General features: G+C 35.1%; 1 protein-coding gene across 30 annotated transcripts in view; it reads right to left on the bottom strand.

Annotated features, from left to right (window-relative positions):
* Window positions 1-10,030: 10,030 nt before the first annotated feature.
* Window positions 10,031-19,919, bottom strand: part of LOC106875847 (coiled-coil domain-containing protein CG32809) — a 931,982-nt gene continuing 922,093 nt past the window's right edge. For all 30 annotated transcript variants that reach the window (XR_016243094.1, XR_016243099.1, XR_016243098.1 and 27 more), the window contains one exon: window positions 10,031-18,804. Coding sequence is in view for 23 of the 30 variants with exons in the window: in XM_052970538.2 (XP_052826498.1) it covers window positions 17,515-18,804 (1,290 nt within the window). In the remaining 7 variants the exon portion in view is untranslated. The remainder of the gene's footprint in view (window positions 18,805-19,919) is intronic.

Below are 19,919 nucleotides of genomic sequence, written 5' to 3' on the forward strand. Positions count from 1 at the left end.
TGATGGTATTCATCTGCTTCCCTCTAAAGTGGAAGCCATCAAACGCTTGTCTCCTCCTGTTTCCTTAAAACAACTCAGAAATTTTATTGTAAACCAATAAAATTATTAATTATTATTGTCACTTCATTCCTAAATGTGCAGAGAAGTTGCTTCCCTTGACCTAGCACTTGAAAGATCAACGAAAGAAAGCTGCACAGATAACGCTGTCTTCTACAGCCATCCAAGCTTTTGAATCTGTCAAAGCTGACCTTGTTCAAGCATCCTTCCTCACTCATCCTATTCTGGATTCAAAATTATCATTTACTATAGGGGCAGTTTTAGAGCAATCCGTAAACAGCTGAAGCCAGCCATTAAGCCATTTTCTCACACCAGCTGAAAAATGCAGAAATGGGATATAGTATATTTGGTAAAGAACTCTTAGCAATTTACCTGGCGGTGAAGCATTTCTCTTATCTTCTTGAAGGTAGAGACTTCATGATTTTCGCCAACCACAAACTACTAACATTCGCTCTCTGCAAAAACGGACCAGTACTCACCACGAGAAACAAGGCAATTTGATTATATATCACAGTTCACTAGTGACATTCACCACATCGCTGGCACTGACAACATCCTCACTGACGCCTTATCTCACCTGCCTATCAGTGCATTGTCGTCTCCTGCTTCGATTGATTTGGTTGCTATGGCTACTGATCAACCCTCCTTGGACTCTCTGGACGTCTCTTCACCACAGTTTTCCTGCTGCAAGTTTGAACATCTGCCTCTGCCTTTTTCTGAAGGAACCATTCTCTGCGATGTTTCTACTGGGTCACCACGACCCCTTCTTCCTGAATGTCACCGTCATGCTGTTTTTGAAGCACTGCATTCACTGTCACACCCCAGCATTGTGGCCACAGTAAAGCTTATCTTGGCCGGTTTTTTCTGGCCAAATATGTGACGGTCTATTACTGCTTGGTCATGTGCCTGTCTACCATGTCAGCGTTCCAAGGTGCATCGTCATGTGAGAGCACCTTTTGGACACATCCAGCCACTGGACACCAGGTTCCATCACATACACATTGACCTGGTTGGTCCTTGGCTGGTCAGTTGCAGATTTACTTATATATTGACCTGCATCAATCTTTTCTCCAGATGGCCTGAAGCCATCCCTCTTGTGGACATTTCCATGGAATCTGTCGCCAGATCACTCATCTTTGAGTGGATATCTCGCTTCAGAGTACCCTCTAAAATTGCTACTGATCATGGATGCCAATTTGAAGCTTGTCTGTTTTATGAGCTTTTGAGATTGCTTGGAGTTCAGCACATCCACACCACCAATTACCTTCCCGCCGCGAACCATATGGCGGAAAGATTCCACCAACAGCTCAGCTGCTATTTGCAGGGCTCCTGACCCTCATCATTGGTCCGAGTTTCTCCACATTGTTCTGCTAGGGTGCCGCTCAGCTGTCAAGGAGGACTTAGGATACTCTTCTGCTGAGCTCCTATATGGCACCATCTTAGCGCTTCCTGGACAAATGTTGGCGCCCGTCAACTTACCGAATGTGGACTCCACATCTTACGTCATGCAACTCAGGTTATTCTTTGCTGACCTGCCACTGATGCTTCCTTATGACCAGTCTGTTTCCTCTGCAGTACCCCTGGATATTTCTACCTGGACTCACGTGTTTGTAAGAAATGATGCCGTCAAGGGACCACTTACACCTCCCTAAACTGGATCTTATTGCATTCTTAAAATCACAACAAAACTGTTCCCTGTGGACATTCACAGAAAAAAAGAGACTGTTTCTATTGACAGAGTAAAAAAAGCCTTTTCCAAAACATTTATGCCACTTGCTGACACACCCATCATTTGACAAACACTGCCACCCCTACCCCCATAAGCACTACCTCCAATCACCAAAACACCAACTACACAAACACATTCTTCACCTTACAGACATGTTCTGGCAGATCCTTTGCCTCGCCAGTTACTGTTCCAGAGAATAGACTTATCCTGCTAGAGACACTGCATTCACATTTTCTCTCTTTCTGTATCATTGTTCATATATGCTTTGTTCTACTTGATTGGACACCTTTCTTTGTTGAACATTTTTCCTTGTATTACAATACAATTGTTCATACAACTGTTTTTGCCATGGTTCATTCTTCTGTGCCCTCCTAGTACACTCTGCCTACACTACTATTAATTGACTGCTTCTGGTCTAAGAGGGGGCCTCTGTAGGTGCATTACCCCACTTAACAGCGGGTCAAACAAGCTAGTCAGATATAAAGGGCATTACACAACATTAAGGTTCAGACACGTGACCTCATCTTTTCCTTTTTTCTACACCGACATGCAAGCTACGAGGATGCAACTTGACTGCCTCTATCTTATGCCATAGGTCAGTTTGCAGAGAGATTACAGCCTTCTGAGAGTCAAATTAGGTGGCTCAACGATGACCTATACCATCTAAACACTGTAAATAGGATAGTTTTTTCCAGTGTTTAGAAATAGATAAGTGGTTTTGTGTGCTTCACTAAATAACTTCCCCTTTCTTGAGAAATGTAATTTATGTTAATTAGTTTTATACTTTATGTACTTAAGAGAGTGGTGGATGAGACAACTGTATCATTGATGAATTTCATAGTTGTCATTCAGCCCATCAGCTTCCTCTCTGTCAGTCACTCTCACTAACTGATTTTTCCTTGTAAACTGCTAGTTATAGTAGTTGTTTCTAAATTGAGTCAGTATTTAAAACCTGTCTTAAGATTGAGTGCAACACCTTAACCATTAAGCCCCCCCCCCCACGCACACACACACATGCAAATTTTCATAGGGGATTAGATTACACTGAGGGTTATAGTAGAGGGTCACAAGCCCCACTGCTATAAGTGTGGTGAGAAGGGACACATCAGGGCTGAATGCTCACCTCCAGCCACACATCCTCCACACTCTAACCTTCCACACGAAAAACAACAAAAAAGAATGAACAGCTACACCCAAGGAAGGAGCTGGAGAGAGTAGCTGAGAAACAACCCACCACCACTCAACCAACCACCACTCAACAAACCACTACCCAACCAACCACCACCCAACCTACCACCACAGAACAAGACTGGCAAAATGTAGTCCCCCCAAAAAGCAGTAAGAGGAAAAATTATCTCCCACCCCCCACAACCACTCAAAACAATAATAAATTTAGCCGCAATAAATGTGAATAACACTGAACTCAGAAAAAATTCAACAAATCCCACATGCCAAACCGTACAACAAACATCAAACAATCCCAACATTCCATCAAATGTAAAAATTTTTTACTTGGACAATATAACATATAGCAAATTGAAAACTAAATACCCTGAAGACATTGCCACCCCTCAAACCACATCACATAACACTATGGAGGAGGAAGGAGTACATGCACCCCTCCTCAAAGAATAAAAAAAAGAAAAGAAAGGAAAAGAAACTAGAAGGTTAGTAAACTTTTTCTTATGTTCTTGCTCAATGAAGGTTGTATAAATGTATGTGGCCTGGGTCGGAGTGGAAGCAAAGCTGCCTCCTTGAAGACCTCAGGTCACATAGATTGGATTTAGTAGTCACTACTGAAGCCAGACTGAGTGAATTGCAGGCGTTTTCCCCCCTCCTAAATGGCTATGAGAAATTTATTTCTCCAAGCAAACCTGGGGTGGTGAGTCACAGTTCTACTCAGGAAAAGGACCCAAGCAATTGATAACTGTAATTGATGTAATTGATAACTTTTGGCCCATCACTCTGCTTAACGCAGAGCTGAAGATTTTGGCCAAGGTGTTAGCTAAAAGGTTGGCATGGGTTTTAGGTAAACTTGGGGAGGTGCAAACCTGTGCCATCACTGGCCAGTCCATTCACCACAATCTCTATCTTACATGCTACGCCTTAGAATTCCTGGTGAGGGTGAAACTGTGGTCCATTTAGATCAATACCTGGCAGCAGTCTTTGAGACTGCCAGGTTTGGCCTGATCTTCCATGAGTGGATCTCTGCTTTATACAGCAACATCAATTCGATCATTCAGGTGAGTAGTTTCTTTTTGGAACCATTCAGCATTTGGTACGTCAAGGGTGTCCTCTCTCCCCACTTTTGTATGTTTTGGCCCTCAAGCCATTGCTGAAGTTGGAGGCTATGAGAAGCATTCTGCGAGATCTAGGGTGTGGAAAATTGGTTTTGGCATATGCGGACAACATCACCGTCATCGTATCCTGGGTCGAATACTTACAGTGGGTAGGTAGGGCCATAAGGGATTACGAAGTGGTGACAAGAGCAAAAATTAACTGGGATAAGTCAGTCAGCTTGCAACTTGCATTTGGAGGGGCTAGTCAATCCCGCCCAACAACATTGTGTGACGTTGGACAGACGGACCGGTGAAAATGCTATGAGTCTGGTTTGGTCCAGACCTCCAGATAGAGAACTAGAGCTAGGTGGCGATCAGGGTGGTCTGAGCAGAAGTTACCCCTGAAAGGGAAGGCGGATGTTGCAGGTGTGTTTATCGCATCTGTAATTACCTACCACTTGACCGTTGTGCCTTGCCCAGATTAATGGCTGAACAAGTTGGAATGCATGCTCTTTTGCTTTTTGTGGAGGAGCAGGGGACCTCTTGTAAGGCACTCTATTTGCTGCCAACAATCACTCAAGGGTGCCATAGCTAAAAATGTGCAGGCATGTGCTGGTGCTGAGTCATCTCTGGCTCTACCTGGATGGTGAGCAGGTGCGGTCTCCAGTTGTCAGACTGTTGCTTCCACGGTTCACCTCTTTTAGTAAACTGAACCCATGAATTAAGCGTAGACCGAAGTTGGATGCTTGGCAAGCAGAGTGCCATCAGATGCTCCTCTCCCAGATGGGCAATGCCAGCAGTGGGGGTTCCACCTTGTTGTTTTATAGAGGCTTGGTGGAGTTCAAGTGTGATGACACCCTAGGAGAAACCCTGGGCTTTGATGACGGTCAACTTGCCAGCCTGTACCTGAGAACATTCGGGCCAGGGCCTATGGATAATTTCCAGAAGCCCCTGTTCTGCATGCAATTGTGCAGTGTCCGAAGATTTCGGAACTATGGGTTTATGTTGAGCAACTGCTGTCATGACTTGGAAGAGAACAACTGTCATCTGAGTCTATAATTAAGATTGTTCTGCTGACTTCTCTGAACAGAGAAGACCAGGCTTGTTTCCTCTGTGTAGTGGCTATTGCAAAGGAGGTAGTATGGAAGACACGAGTGAAAGGGATTGTCATGAGCATTTTCATCTCCAGCTTTGGGTTGGTTAGCTTTTTCCTTTTCCACCTGAAAAGGAAAATAAGGCTGGAGAGGAGATGCTTGTTACAAATTGCCTTCATGAAAAGATTGGAAGATGCAAGCATGTTGAGAGTGAATGAACCTACTTGAGTGAGAACAAAAGGGAAAAAACCCAAGTTTCAGTGTTGGTATGTGGTGTGTGGGGTTGGCCTCACTCCATTCTGTTTTATTCCACTCGATTTTCATATTTTTCATTTATTTTTAACTACATGTTGTTAATCATTCGTTCCCCAACCCCTTGTCTGTTTTTGTAACGTCCTCTCTTTGTGCAGACCAACATGGTTAAATAAAAATTCGGTTTTACTTTACCATTCCTACTTATTATTTGTATTATTTGTACTACTTATTATTTGTATTAATTTTTATATCTCATATTACTATACCACACACCACACACCACATGCCACCCTCACTCCCTTTCATGCATGCAAGCACACACACATGAACGCACACACAACCCTCCAGACACACATGCACACACACATGCATGCACACACACACGAACACACATATGTCTCTCTACACACACAACCCTCCACACACACACAACCCTCCACACACACACAACCCTCCACACACACATCACACACATACATACACACACGTACATATACACCCATACATATATGCACACACACATGAACAAACATATACCTCCACACATACATGAATACACATACATACACGTGCACATACATGCCCACACATGCATACACACACATGCATGCACACACATAAATGCACAACCCTCCACACACAACATGCATACAACACACAAATGCATGCACACACACATACACACATGTGCATACACTTCCACACTCATTCACACACACACACATCCCCACACAAATCCAAATGTCTCATGTGCAAAATAAGAGAATGATTAGATTCCTTCAGAAATTTCTGGAAATTTTAAACCTTGTTCACATTTGCAGGCTTAACATTACCACTGTTTCAGTATTGTGCCAGCTTCCGAACATGGCACACCAGACTAAAGTTACTCCCGACTTCTGAAAAGAAATCGTCAGGATGAAAGTTTCAGGAATGATTCTCTCAGCTATTTCATGAGACTGTGGCTGGAATTTCTAAGAAAATAAAAGTAAATTATAATTTGAAAGTGAGCTGCTTTACAGTGTCTCATCGTCTGAAGGAATCTGGATTAAAGACTTGTTCCCCGGCAATGAAACCTACCATCACAGCAAGAAGAACAAATTGGAAAGACTTTCATTTTCAGAATCTCATGTGAACTGGAGGGATGAAAATTGGTCAAAAGTTCATTTTAGCGATGAAAGCAAATTCAGTTTAGTAAGTTCAGATGGTAGACAATATGTTAGGTGCTTCACAGGAGATTGGCTAAAATCCAAGTGCCTGAAGAAATCTGCCAAGTTTGGAGGAGGAAGTGTCATGGTGTGGGGAATGATTTCTTCTGAAGGAGTTGGCCCTCTAGTGCAGATTAAAGAGACTGTTACTGCTAATATCTTTTTAAACAGCATGTGATCCTATCATTACAAGTATTTCTGAATTAAATGTGTATTTTCATGCAAGATAGTGCCCCTTGTCATACTGCAAAGCGTGTCACTGGATTCTTTAGTGAACAAAATATCCAAGTAGCGAAGTGGTCAGCACAAAGTCCAGACTTAAATTCAATTGAAAACCTTTGGAAGATACTTGGAGACAAAGTAACACAAAGAGCACCAACTACTATGATGAATTTATGGGAGATATTAGAAGAAGAATGGAAGAAAGTAACACCTGACTTGTGCAGGAAACTTGTTATGTCCTGTGGCAATTGATGTGCAGAGGTGATCTCCAACAACGGTCTACATCATAATAACTGTATTAAGTTCATATTTACATTTCTTTCAATCATTATTATGGTTTTGAGTTGAAGCATTTTTTTGGTTTGATCATTCTCTTATTTTGCATGAGACATTTGGGTGAAACTATTATTAACTGTTACTAACTTTTATTAAGTCCATTGTACAAACTTAGATATTCCCCAGAATTTAGCTAATGGTTAACTGTATTTACGAAACCAATTGCAAATTTGTGTTTACTAGCTTTTCTGAAATTTAATAAAATATTAATCATTCTCTTTTTTTGCTCGGTATATGATTTTGCTATTTATGTTTGCGGGTGGAGTAGCATGACAGATGTGTTATTTGTGTCCTGACATGATGTATGCTAGTGTAGTAACATGTATGTAATATGTGTGTGTGTTTATGTGTATGCATGTGAGAGTGCATGCACACGTGTGTGAGTTTATACATGTGTGTGTGTGTGTGTGTGTGTGTGTGTGTGTGTGTGTGCGTATATATGTTTCTGTTATTTATGTATGTGGGTGTGATAGACATATGCTGGTGTGGAAGATGTGTTATTTATGTATATGGCTGTCATGTAAGTGTAGTTATGTGAATGTATGCACATGAGTGTGTGTGTATGTAGGTTGCTTGTGTGTGTGTGTTGTGTGGGTGTGCGTATGTAGGTTGCTTGTGTGTGTGTTGTGTGGGTGCACATATGCGTTTACCTATGTGCATGTGTGAATGTGCATAGCAAGGTGTAGGTGGTGTAGATATTCTTTTGGCAGAGAAATGGGTGGATAAAGTGATCAAAGTAGTTAAGGTGTGTGATAGGATTATTATGCCTAAAGATAGTCTTGTTTAATATAACAATGACATCTCTGCATAGGCTCCACATGCAAGACTAACAAATAAACAGAAGGACCATTTCTATGAATTCCTTCTGCTGACCACCATGATGACAAAAGACAACAACGTTATTCTTGTGGCTGGTGACTTCAATGGGCAGCACTCCAATGGATTTTATGGCATTCGTGGGCGTTACTACTTTGGTTCTGGAAATGAGGAAGGAACAAGACTGCTGGAGTTTTGTGATGCAAATGACTTGCTGATCTGCAATACTTGCTTCAGAAATCCATCAGAGATCCTACCAGCTAGTAATGTGGTGAGCACACAAGCCAGATTGACTACATGCTCTCCAGAAACAGGGACAACAGATATATATATATATATATAATATTAGGGACAAAATCCAAAATTACAGGTAAAAACTCAATTAAAATCAATTTATAAAAAATAAAAATTTAATTGAGCTTTACAGATTAAAATATATATAAATATATAGTTTTAGGGAAAAGAACCAAGTTTCATGAACTCATCGATGAAAATCCACTATCACATATAGAAAAATTAATAATTAAAAGCACAATAAATGAGTATAATATAATACAAAGTAAATATAAGATAAAGATAATATCTTTATCTCATGATATTTACTTTGTATTATATTATAGTCATTTATTGTGCTTTTAATTATTAATTTTTCTATATGTGATAGTGGATTTTCATCGATGAGTTCATGAAACTTGGTTCTTTTCCCTAAAACTATATATATATATATATTTGCTAAGCTGTAGTATTTTATTCAGAGTAGGCCCCTTTAAATGTATTGTGTTCAAAAACACAGTATACTAGACAAAACAAAATCATCCTAGTAGTGAAAGAAAATGAAAGGTCATTTCTGCTCTCAGGGTTACACACTCATTCACCACTGAATTGACCTGCCTGAGCTAGCTAGAGGTATATAAACAAAGTTTAAAAGCTATTTGCTGATGTGCATATATATTTCATAAGGAAAACAAAATTTGAATTTTTGTTTGAAGCAACTTAAATAATGTAAACATTATTAATATCACATACTTACATACTTAATGTTGTGAAGCTGTGGTGTTTCATCCAGGATAGACATCAAAAACACAATATAACCTCAAGGTAGGCAAAACAAACACTTCTGGGACAGTTTTGTTCTGTCTAGCTTAATAAATTTAGGTCTGTTGTGGTACACACACACACACACACACACACACACACACACACACACACACACACACACACACACACACACACAAATATACATACTACAACAGACCTTAATTGTGGGAGCAAAAACCAAACTCTGAGGAAAATGGTGCTAGTGTTTGTTGATGACAAGTATTTATTGAAGTCACTTGACTTCAATAAATATTATTGCTGTAAGGAGCATAATGTTTGCAACCTTGCTCTTCATCTGAGTGTGAGGAAGTGAGAGAAAGTGGTAGTGGTGACAAGTCAACATTTTTACTTGCCCTGAAATCCTAGGAACAACACTTTTCTTTCCTTTCCTCATTCAGACAAAGAGCAATGCTCAGACTACACTGTGTAACAAAATTTTAATTTTTCTTTTTTGTCTTTGCTCAGTAAGTGTTATTTCCTATTATTCCCTTCAAACTTTGCTTTTGCAACCTGGACATCAATGTTTTGAAACTGACCTAATTTTCATTACATTTCAGACAAATTTAGCATTGAGTTGTTGAAGTAGAAATATCATTATAGCAAATATCCTTCTCAGTACCACAGATTTCATTGTCAGTTGCTTGACCTTAACCACTTGAGTATGTCCCTTAGTGGCTGACAATATGTACATCTCTGATGATGAGCAGGAGTAGTAGGGAACATCATAGCCATGTGTTGAAAGGGATTCTTTGGGGCTTGAAGGAAATATTAGCCATTTTTCTAGGGGTAAGCAAATAGGAAATATCAGTTGTTACGCAAGGACAAAAATCATGTTACACAGTGTTATTAGACTATATACTCCATTCCTCATGACATTTGACCATATCATACTCTTCTAAATTGTTGTTAGTTGCTGGAATAAATAGAAATACAAGGGTAGATTGTTGTAGGCAGTTCTTTATTGCAATCAATTCTGAATTCACTTTGTTTTCATGATTACTTTTTGAAGTAGAAAATAAGGAGCTTAGTCCCTGAGTTTGTGTTGCACTCCCTAGGAACAAATACCTGCTAGCTAAACAGTGCCACTTAGAGGCACCTGTACCACTTTAGTTAGCAATACAATTATTACAGGGAATATCACTTAATTAAATTCTAATTATCTTCATGTATTCCTTTCTAAAGTTGTCAGTCATAAAAATTCAAAGTTTTATTCTTCATTTTAAATTAAATTTAATGCTATTAATTTAAATAAATTAAATTACAAAATTTAATTAGATTAATTTTTTAAAACACGTTATGCTTAGTTTTTAAAACACATTATGCTTAGTAATAACTAAGTATAACATGCTTAGTTATTAATTTAAATAAATTAAATTACAAAATTTAATTTATTTGAAACACGTTATGCTTAGTTAGATTTTTCTGAGTGATAAATGAGCACCTTGTGTGAATCTACATGAATACCTCAACATATTCACCTAGATCTGCTTGAATATGAGATTTTAAACAATTATAACATTAAAATTTCATATAAAAATGCCAGTGGAATTTAAAAATAAAAATAGAGAAATTTTCACAAGCTGTTAATTGTGTAATTACCATATAATAATTGGTAGTGAAAAAAAAAAAAAGATGAAAACTTGTTTTAGCTAGGTAAAATGACACACTTTGGTTAAACTTGTAACTTTTGTATATATGCTGGATCCAAATGATATGTTTAATAAAGACAATATTATTATAACAGCTTCCCAGATTTGCTTTCAGTTGGTTTTGTAGGACTTTTAGAAAGTTACATACAAGAAAAACAAGTAGATGTAGATTACTTAAACAGATGTGGATGAAGACAATTTAATTTCCATTTTTGCATAGGTATTCATAGAAAATTGTTAATAATTTGTTTTTAAAAAGGTTATTCATGAAAGTTAAACTGAGTGAATTTTAGTACAATTAGTTCAAGAGAAAAAATAACAAAGGTACTTAGAAGCATCTCATCCTGGTCACACACACATTGCTTCTAGTGACATTATATTCAGCAACATAGTATTTGAACTGAAACATTATCATTGTGAAAACTTTATTACAAGCAAGAAATATTATATAAATTCACTGTATTCATGAATTCCATAAGACACAATTTACCAAACAAAGGTTTAAGTGTTTGTTATTTTTCTTGTGGAAGAAATGCACTTGCTACTTTGTTTATTAGATAAGGTTGTTTGGCATGCAGAAATTTTCAAAAAATGATTTTTCTTTTTTTGTTTGAGAAAGATTTAAAAATATATTGAATAATTTAGTTAGAAAACTGAATCTTTGAAAAAGTCATTAAAGATCATTATTTTTTTAAGTAAAAAAAAAAAAGAAAATTAAAAATACTTGAACAGATCAAAATCTTTCTCTCTATCTCAAATTAATAAGTTAGTACAGTTATAAACATTTCACTCTTCTTTTAAATTGTAATCAAGTTACTTAATAGCTGGGGTAACAGATTGCCAAGGACATTGCACAATTTCTTTAATAAGTTGCAAAGGAGTAATAAGCTTTTAAGAAAATCCATTTCAACTTGAAAGACAAAGGCCCACAGTGAAAAAACAAAAACAAACAAAACAAAACAAAAAAAACATTAAATGTGTGTACTGCATAGTACTTAGATTTAAAGTGAATAAAAAATAGTAATAAAAATATATTTCAAAATTAAATTAGGTTCCTAAACGACCACATTCTTTAATTTATGTTGAAGTGAGTTCAATAGCTGAAAAGGGCTATTTCTATTATTAGTATTATCATACTGTTGAGCAGTGGATTGCTAGACTGACTTATGTCATGTTTCTAGCAAATAAACTCTTAATTTCTTCTAAACCTTCCACACTGTAATTGGCACTCATAGGGTAAAATGGAATTTTTTTCACCAGATATTGACATTGTAAGTGAAGGATATTAAATGTTTCAACAAACATAAATGATACTTCTATTTAAAAAAAGATTATAAAAACGTGCAAAGCAAAAACAAAAACTGACATTCTCATAGCTTTCGCTTTCATTTTTCTCATTCAATTTCAAACTAAAACCCAGTTTTTGTAATATGTCCATATAATATCTCCTTATCTGTTGTCCATGTGGTAGATAAAAAATATTATTAGTAGTAATAAGGTGGCGAGCTGGTAAAATTGTTAGCATGCTGAGCAGAATGCTTGGAGGCATACTGAGCAGAATGCTTAGAGGCATACTGAGCAGAATGCTTAGTGACATTTTGAGTTCAAATTCTGCTGAGGTTGGCAGTAAGTACCAGTTGGACACTGGGGATCAATGTAATCAACTTAGTCCCTCAATGAAATTGCTGACCTTATATTAAAATTTAAAACCATTATTATTACTATTATTATTATAGACGTTGCACAGTATACAATATTGTGAGGTTGTTGATTGAAGATATTGTGTCTACCAGGGGTTTGTACTGTTTGTCAAGTCACAACAAGGACCTCATGCAATATGCATGCAGTTCTAAGTAATGCCGACTTTTGCAATACATCTAGATTGTAGAGTATTTCTAAGGTTTTCAGATGTTTTTTCAGATTGGGTGGTATTGAACCCAATGCTCTGCTGACAATAGGGATAACCTTTATGTTTGACTCTCGTAGCTGCCACATCTTAGCGATCTCAATTCTCAGGTTTCCATATTTATCAACTTTTTCTCTTTCTTTCATGATGCTATGTTGATCTCCTGGCACTTTATTATTATTATTATTATTTATTATTATTATTATTATCATCATCATCATCATCATCATCATCATCATCATCATCATCATCATTATTATTATTATTATTATTATTATTATTATTATTATTATTATTAGTAGTAGTAGTAGTAGTAGTAGTAGTAGTAGTAGTTGTAGTAGTAAGGTGGCAAACTGGTAGAATTGTTATCACACTGGATAAAATGCTTAGCACTCTGAGTTCAAATGCTGCTGAAGTCAAATGCTTTCAGGGTCAACAAATTAAGTACCTGATGACCACTGGGGATGATGATATAAATTTTCTGACCTTGTGCCAAAATTTGAAAAAATATTAGTATTATTATTGATAAGGCAGTGAGCTGACAGACTCATTAGTGCACCAGCAAAAAGTTTAGTGGCATTTTGTTCATCTGAGCTCAAATTCTGCTGAAGTCAACTTTGTCTTTCATCCTTTCGGAGTCAATAAAATAAGTACCTGTTTCACATTGGGAGTGATGTAATTGACTTACTCCCACCCTTAAAATTGCTGGCCTTGTGCTAAAATTTGAAGCCATTATTATTATTATTATTATTATTATTATTATTATTATTATTATTATTAATAATAATAATAATAATAATAATAAGTAGTCATGAAATAGAATTCTATCAATCTTGTGTACTTCTGAATGAAAGAAAATTGGAAGCGATGAACTGAATTTGTTTCCTTGATAACATGAAACAATTTGTTAGCCTTTGAATGCTCATTGATTTGTTACTGAGGTACATTTATTGATGAGGAGAAAGAGGAGTTTTACAGGAAAAATGTATTGAAGACCAAAATAGATTAATAATGCAAATGGAGGAAATTAGCTTTAACAGAGAGTTAGAACCGACTTATGAACTTGGCTTGGTGTGAGTTTAATTTCCTTCACTACAGTTTAATTAGCTAAAAATTAGTAACTCATACTAACTTAATATTCACATTTTGTGAATAAAGTGAAATATGTCAGTTTGTTGTGATAAAGAAGAAAAATCTGTCAAACTTCTTTCCTCCCACATAAAGAAGAGTATCATTCTATTTTGCAAACATTTTCAATTTGCGAGTCACTGACCATTTCCTAATATTCCACTATTTTGTAGATAATAAACTACATTGGTAACATTCTTAGTCCATCTTTTAAAGTAAGCTTATTTCTTACACAATGAATAAAAAAATAAACATTAGAAAAGGTGTTGTTTCTTTTATGACACTTCTATCTCGACGGGCATTTACTACAATATATATATATATATGCATGTTCAGCAAGCTCCTTTATAGAAATTTAAGTTTTTACCTCTCTCAATTTTAAGTTTTTGGCCTATTTTCATTTTTGACTATTGATTCTATGTATTACTTTAGCTCTAAACCATTTTTTATGAGAGAAAGTATACCTAGTTGTTATATTGGTTCTGGTCTTATCAATCACAGAAGGGCAATAGGCAAAGTTGATCATAGTGGAATATGAAATTAAAATGTAGTAAAACAAAACTAAGCATTGCAAAGTATTTCATTTCTCACTACTGTTTATGTTGGTTTACTATCTATTCTTTTTAAAAATATCATGGCTAAGATTGTTAGTCTAAATTTGTTTGTTATAAATCTTTTTCAGTAGATACAGTAGATGCTTTTGAAGCCCAGTATCATTGACCTTCAACAGACTGAAGATCAAGAAAGAGTAATTAAAACATTATTGTATGGTAGCACTCTTTCAATTTCAATCCTAGGCATCATACAACTTAAATTCTGTTGAAGTGTAGGTGTTTCAACACATTTTTATTGACTTTTAGCTGTTTAACAACCCTCAACAATATTATACTCAGTTCTGTGTATATCGTGCAACACCCTATTGTATGTCAAGTTCATTAAAAATATGTTTCTGATAGTTTAAAGTTCACTGTTTTGCCTTTCAATTTCCTTGCAGAATTTTGTTTAAAATATTAAAATATAGTTAAAATATTTTGTTATTGTTATTATAATCAAATATCAATATTATTATGAATAAATAGTAAAAATATATTTCATTGACACCTTCCCATTTTCACTTCACTATAGGCTTTATAACTATGGCAGAAGATGATATTTCCCAACAGTGTCTAATATAGTGTGAAGGAAAAATGACATATTTCTTTGTCAAAGGTATTTGTAATATCAGTAAATTAGAATGATCATATCTGAAGACTCAGTATCTGCTCTCAAGGGGTTCATTTTTATTTTTATGGTGGTAGCCAGATTTTTATTATTGATTTAAATAAACCTTCATATTTAGAAACTGGGAGGGAAATGTAAATAAACTGAAGCAGCAAGTAGTAATTGAAACCCTGCTTACTTCAACCTGGTGCCAAAGACTTGCTCTTAATTCATTGCCCTCTTATGTATTTCATATTTACAAATAGGTTGAAAAGTGGAATACATTATTTTGTTGTGTGGAAGAGAAGTCAAATGTTTCCCTCTCTGATGAATGGCCTTGTACGAAATGTTAGACTCCTCTTTTTCTAACAGGCAAAATAATTTTTGTATATGTCAGCACAGACCATCTCTAATTTCTTTAGATTCTACTGTATTACTTTAATATATATTTAGTTTCTTACTTTAGCTCTAAACCATTTTTTTATGAGAGAAAGTATACCTAGTTGTTATATTGGTTCTGGTTTTATCAATCACAGAAGTAACAGGCAAAGTTGATCATAGTGAAATATGAAATTAAAATGTTGTAGGATGAAACTAAGCACTGCAAAGTATTTCATCACTCACTACTGTTTTTGTTGGTTTACTATCTGTTCCTTTTTTTTAATATTAAGACTAAGAATTTTAGTCTAAATTTGTTTGTTATAAATCTTTTTCAGTAGATACAGCAGATGCTTTTGAAACCCAGTATAATTGACCGTCAACAGACTGAAGATCAAAAAAGAGTAATTAAAACATTATTGTATGGTAGCACCCTTTCAATTTCAATCCTGGGTATCTTGCAAATAATTTAGAGATTGCCTTTTCTAGACTATCTTTTATTATGTTTAAACCTAATTTAAGTTTTTTCTTAAGTTCCTTCAGAAGTAAATAGAATGAAGAATTTAGGACCTCTCCCAAACATATTCTATATACATACATTTATACAAGGGTTTTTACAAGTAACTTGTCTGGATTAGATAGTCAAGAATGCTATCTTGCATGTTTTTATAGAATAAATTTTAAAATAAAATAAAACTGAAAAACAACTATGTAGAACTTATGTTTTCTAATTCATCAGCATTTTAATTAATAAGGTGGTGAACTGGCAGAGTTGTTAGCATTTCATCCAGCTTTAAGTTCTGTATTCAAATGCTGCTGAGGCTGATTTGCCTTTCGTCCTTTTGGAATTGATAAAATAATTACCAGTTGATCACTGGTGTTAATGTAATTGACTTTCTCCTTCCCTCAAAATTACTGCCCTTCTACCAAAAATTAGAAAAAAAAATCATTATTATTTATAAAATGTATAAAACTTATTTTCATTAAAAAATGAATAAAATTTAGTTTTGAATATTGAATTAATTTTAAATGTATATGATATATCTATATACTGTCAACAGAATCCCTATCACTACTGAATCATTTTTTATGTGCTTTGGTAGTAATAAGTAATAGAATAAATACAGATGGAAATAGAGTTGTTCTTTAAATGTTATCTGGCATGACCACTGAGTTTTATCAAATGATTTTCTATCTGTACTCTATCTATCTTGCACACACACATGCACGCACGCACGCATGCACGCGCACACACACACACACACACACACACACACACACACACACACACTTATTTTAATATTAATAACTTTTGATAAGTATACTCTCAAATTTACTGATAAACTAATTCAAGCTAATTAATCCAGCAGTTGAACATTATATTAACATATATTCTTAAATACTAATATTAATTTTGCTAAGACATAATAAAAGAAACTCTTCATTGTTATTTCAGAATTGACTGTAAAACTTTCATTCATTTTAGCAATTAAGTATTTAACATTAGATTAAAATTAAAGATTAAGATATAATTTTATCATTTTATTTTGGTTCTGTATTACAATAAATAAATCACTTTGTTTTTGTGGAATTATGTTGAAAAGTTATTTATATAAGTTGGAATTTGAAAGATATTGAACAAGTCAAGGAAATCTGTGAAGGAAGGAATTAGCATTAGATGCTGAACAAGATATTGGAATTGAAAACCTTCATTTGGTGGGAGGGAGTGCAACATTAGACATGAGATATAATTAGAAAAAAACAGTTGAAAAAAAATTCAAGATGGAAACAGTTTTGAATTCAATAAATGAGGAAAGAGTTTTATACTCATATGTACAAATCTAATAAAAAATAGAAAAACCTTCATTAAATTTCCAAGTAGAATGATACCCTTAGTTTACTTATAAAACAGGAAAATAATCAACATTAGGAGGTGTAGAAGGAAATATCTTTTCACAACATTCATTAGGTTATAAAATGTTATACTTTAAAAAATGTTAATATATCATTATGAAAAAAAATAAAATAAAAAAAGAAAGAAAAACCGAAAATTCCAAAAACATCACAGTTTTCTGTTTTCAACAATTTAGACTTATTTTGTTATTTCTTTTTGAAGATAAGTTTGCAGTAAGCTAGTCCTGACCATTTACTGTAATGGATTCTTAGTCTATTGCAGTTTCTTGTAAATCTCTCTTAGTATTCATTGATAAACCTTTGACGCCATTGAATACAGGTTGTTCCCAACAAGCAGGTCTGCTTAATGATGGTGAATGTGTTGAGGCTGGCAAGTGACTCAACTGACTACTTTTTCGTTGGGGAGGGCTGGGTTTATTTTTTTTATTGAAACCATTACCATTCTGTTGTGTGTGTAGAGATACTCTGACAACACTATGCTGTGAGTCACTGGAAGCTGAGCTTCCTGAGCTACAAGCACTTTCTCTTGATGGAGAATTGTCTCTAGCATTATTTTTGGGATGTTTGTTGTCGTGTTGAAGAGATGTATTTATAGAAAAAGAAGAGCTCATTGAAGGATTACAATGCTGGGTAAGAGTGTAGTGTACTACTTGAGGGGTGCTACTAGTAGGAGCTGGTTTCACTTCATATGAATTTTTGCTGCTTTTACGAGGGGGTGGTGGTGGTGGTGGGCTTTTCTTTGAACAAATTGCAGTTTTCGTTTCACAGTATTTCAAATCACTTTTATTATTGGAGGGTGGGGTTGGTAAAGATTTGGAGCTATTACTGAAATATGGTAAACTAATAACTGAATTTGAAGATGAGCCAGAACAAACTGCAACATTGGTGCCATCAAAATTATATGATGAAGGTCTTACTTTCCACAAGTGGGAAGGTTTCTTTGAAATTGGTGGAGGATCTTTAGGCCATAACTCAGCAACTGCTGTTGCTGTTGGTGTGATTGGTTTGGGGCTATTTTTGGCAGTGGACTGAATGCAATTAGCAATGGTGAATGTTGGTTTTGGAGACGTGAAATGGACTGTGTAATCCATTTTTGTTGTAGGACTAGAAGAATTATTTTTATTCAGAGTTATTGAGTTTTCAGAAGTTAGCATTGAACTAAAGAAATCAGCACGAGCTGAATGTATTTTGTTGATTAAATCTGCTGAAGATTCCTTTGAATTTTCTGTTGATTTTCCTGAAAACAATTCTTTGTTTGGGGAAGTAGACTCGGATATTATTGCCATCTTGCTAGTTTTCTCTGGAGCTGACACTGGTTTCATATAAGACACCTCTGTAGTTGGATTAATAGATACACAGTCGGTGAAATCAGATTTAACAGAATTGATTTGGAGTTGGTTGGAGGATGTCTGTGACGAAGAACGAAAATTGTTCCCAATTTTGGAAGGAGTCGTTTGGTTTTCTTGTGTTTCACTGCCTACATTTTGTTTTGGTGTAGTGCTTGGTAAATATGTACATTCCCCAGATCTAGGAGTAATCTTGAAAAGAAATTAATAAGTAATATTTCAATATGTTTATATTTAATGAATTTCAAGTTTACAAATTGATCTATGCTACACATGCTCTTGAGAAAAGCATTGAATATCATGCAATCTATAATTTATTCAACCTTAGTAAAGGATCACTATTATGAAAATAAAGAAAATAGAAATCAAATCTGTCATATATGTATCATAAATAAATATCTTGAAAAATCTAGACATAAGAAAATAAAAGATGGAATCTGAGCTCAAGTAATAAATTCTTCAATCTCAGTTTTGCAACATTATGTTATGTCACTCTTGCTTCATGGTCAAGTCATGTTATTGTTTAGTCATAGGTCAGCTCTGAATAAACATATATGATTAAAGAATTCCAGTCCTATCTTATTTTCAGAAGATATATCCAATGTGTCCTTCATTATCCAAGTGCCCTTCATTTGTTTTTTAAGATGGTAAGGTGTGATTTGAGGGGAATTTGGATGTTATTAATATCACTAGTCAGGTCATGTTGTTGTTGAGTATTTCCTGTCAGTTGTACTTTGGAAGAATGATAGCATGGGACTAGCTATCAAGCACTCAGCAAATTGAATATATATAAATCACAATTGATATTGCTCTCCTCTTCATATTGATTAATAAAAAAGATCTTATTTATCAAAAGCTGTGAAAAAATTCCTAAACAATTCTGTGTTTTATGATAACATATAAACATGCCTAAAACATTTAGTTTTTCTGTAAAATAATGATATTGGGGTTATCCAAATAATTTTGGCAAGTTGAAAAGTAACAACCCTGCTACCCATTTTGAAATGATTTAGCATTATCACAAGTCAAATATTAGTGAACTTATAACATATCAAAGCTATCTCTCACATATTTAACTTTTTATGTTATTTACTAGCCAACTGAAATGAGATTAACTTACGCAAATGTATTTTTGTAATAGTGCAGAAAAAATACTTATTATAAAGTGGATAATTGTAGAGTATGTTTGGACAACTATAGACGGTGTTTGGAGCAGGACAACCTAACAGAGAGTGATAAATGGTATAATAGAGTGAACCTGAGTATCTTATAAAACAGAAGTCATGCTTGGATGAAGTTATATGTAC

This window comes from Octopus bimaculoides, chromosome 9, assembly GCF_046866305.1.
Source record: "Octopus bimaculoides isolate indiv1 chromosome 9, ASM4686630v1, whole genome shotgun sequence".
Classification (NCBI taxonomy): domain Eukaryota; kingdom Metazoa; phylum Mollusca; class Cephalopoda; order Octopoda; family Octopodidae; genus Octopus; species Octopus bimaculoides.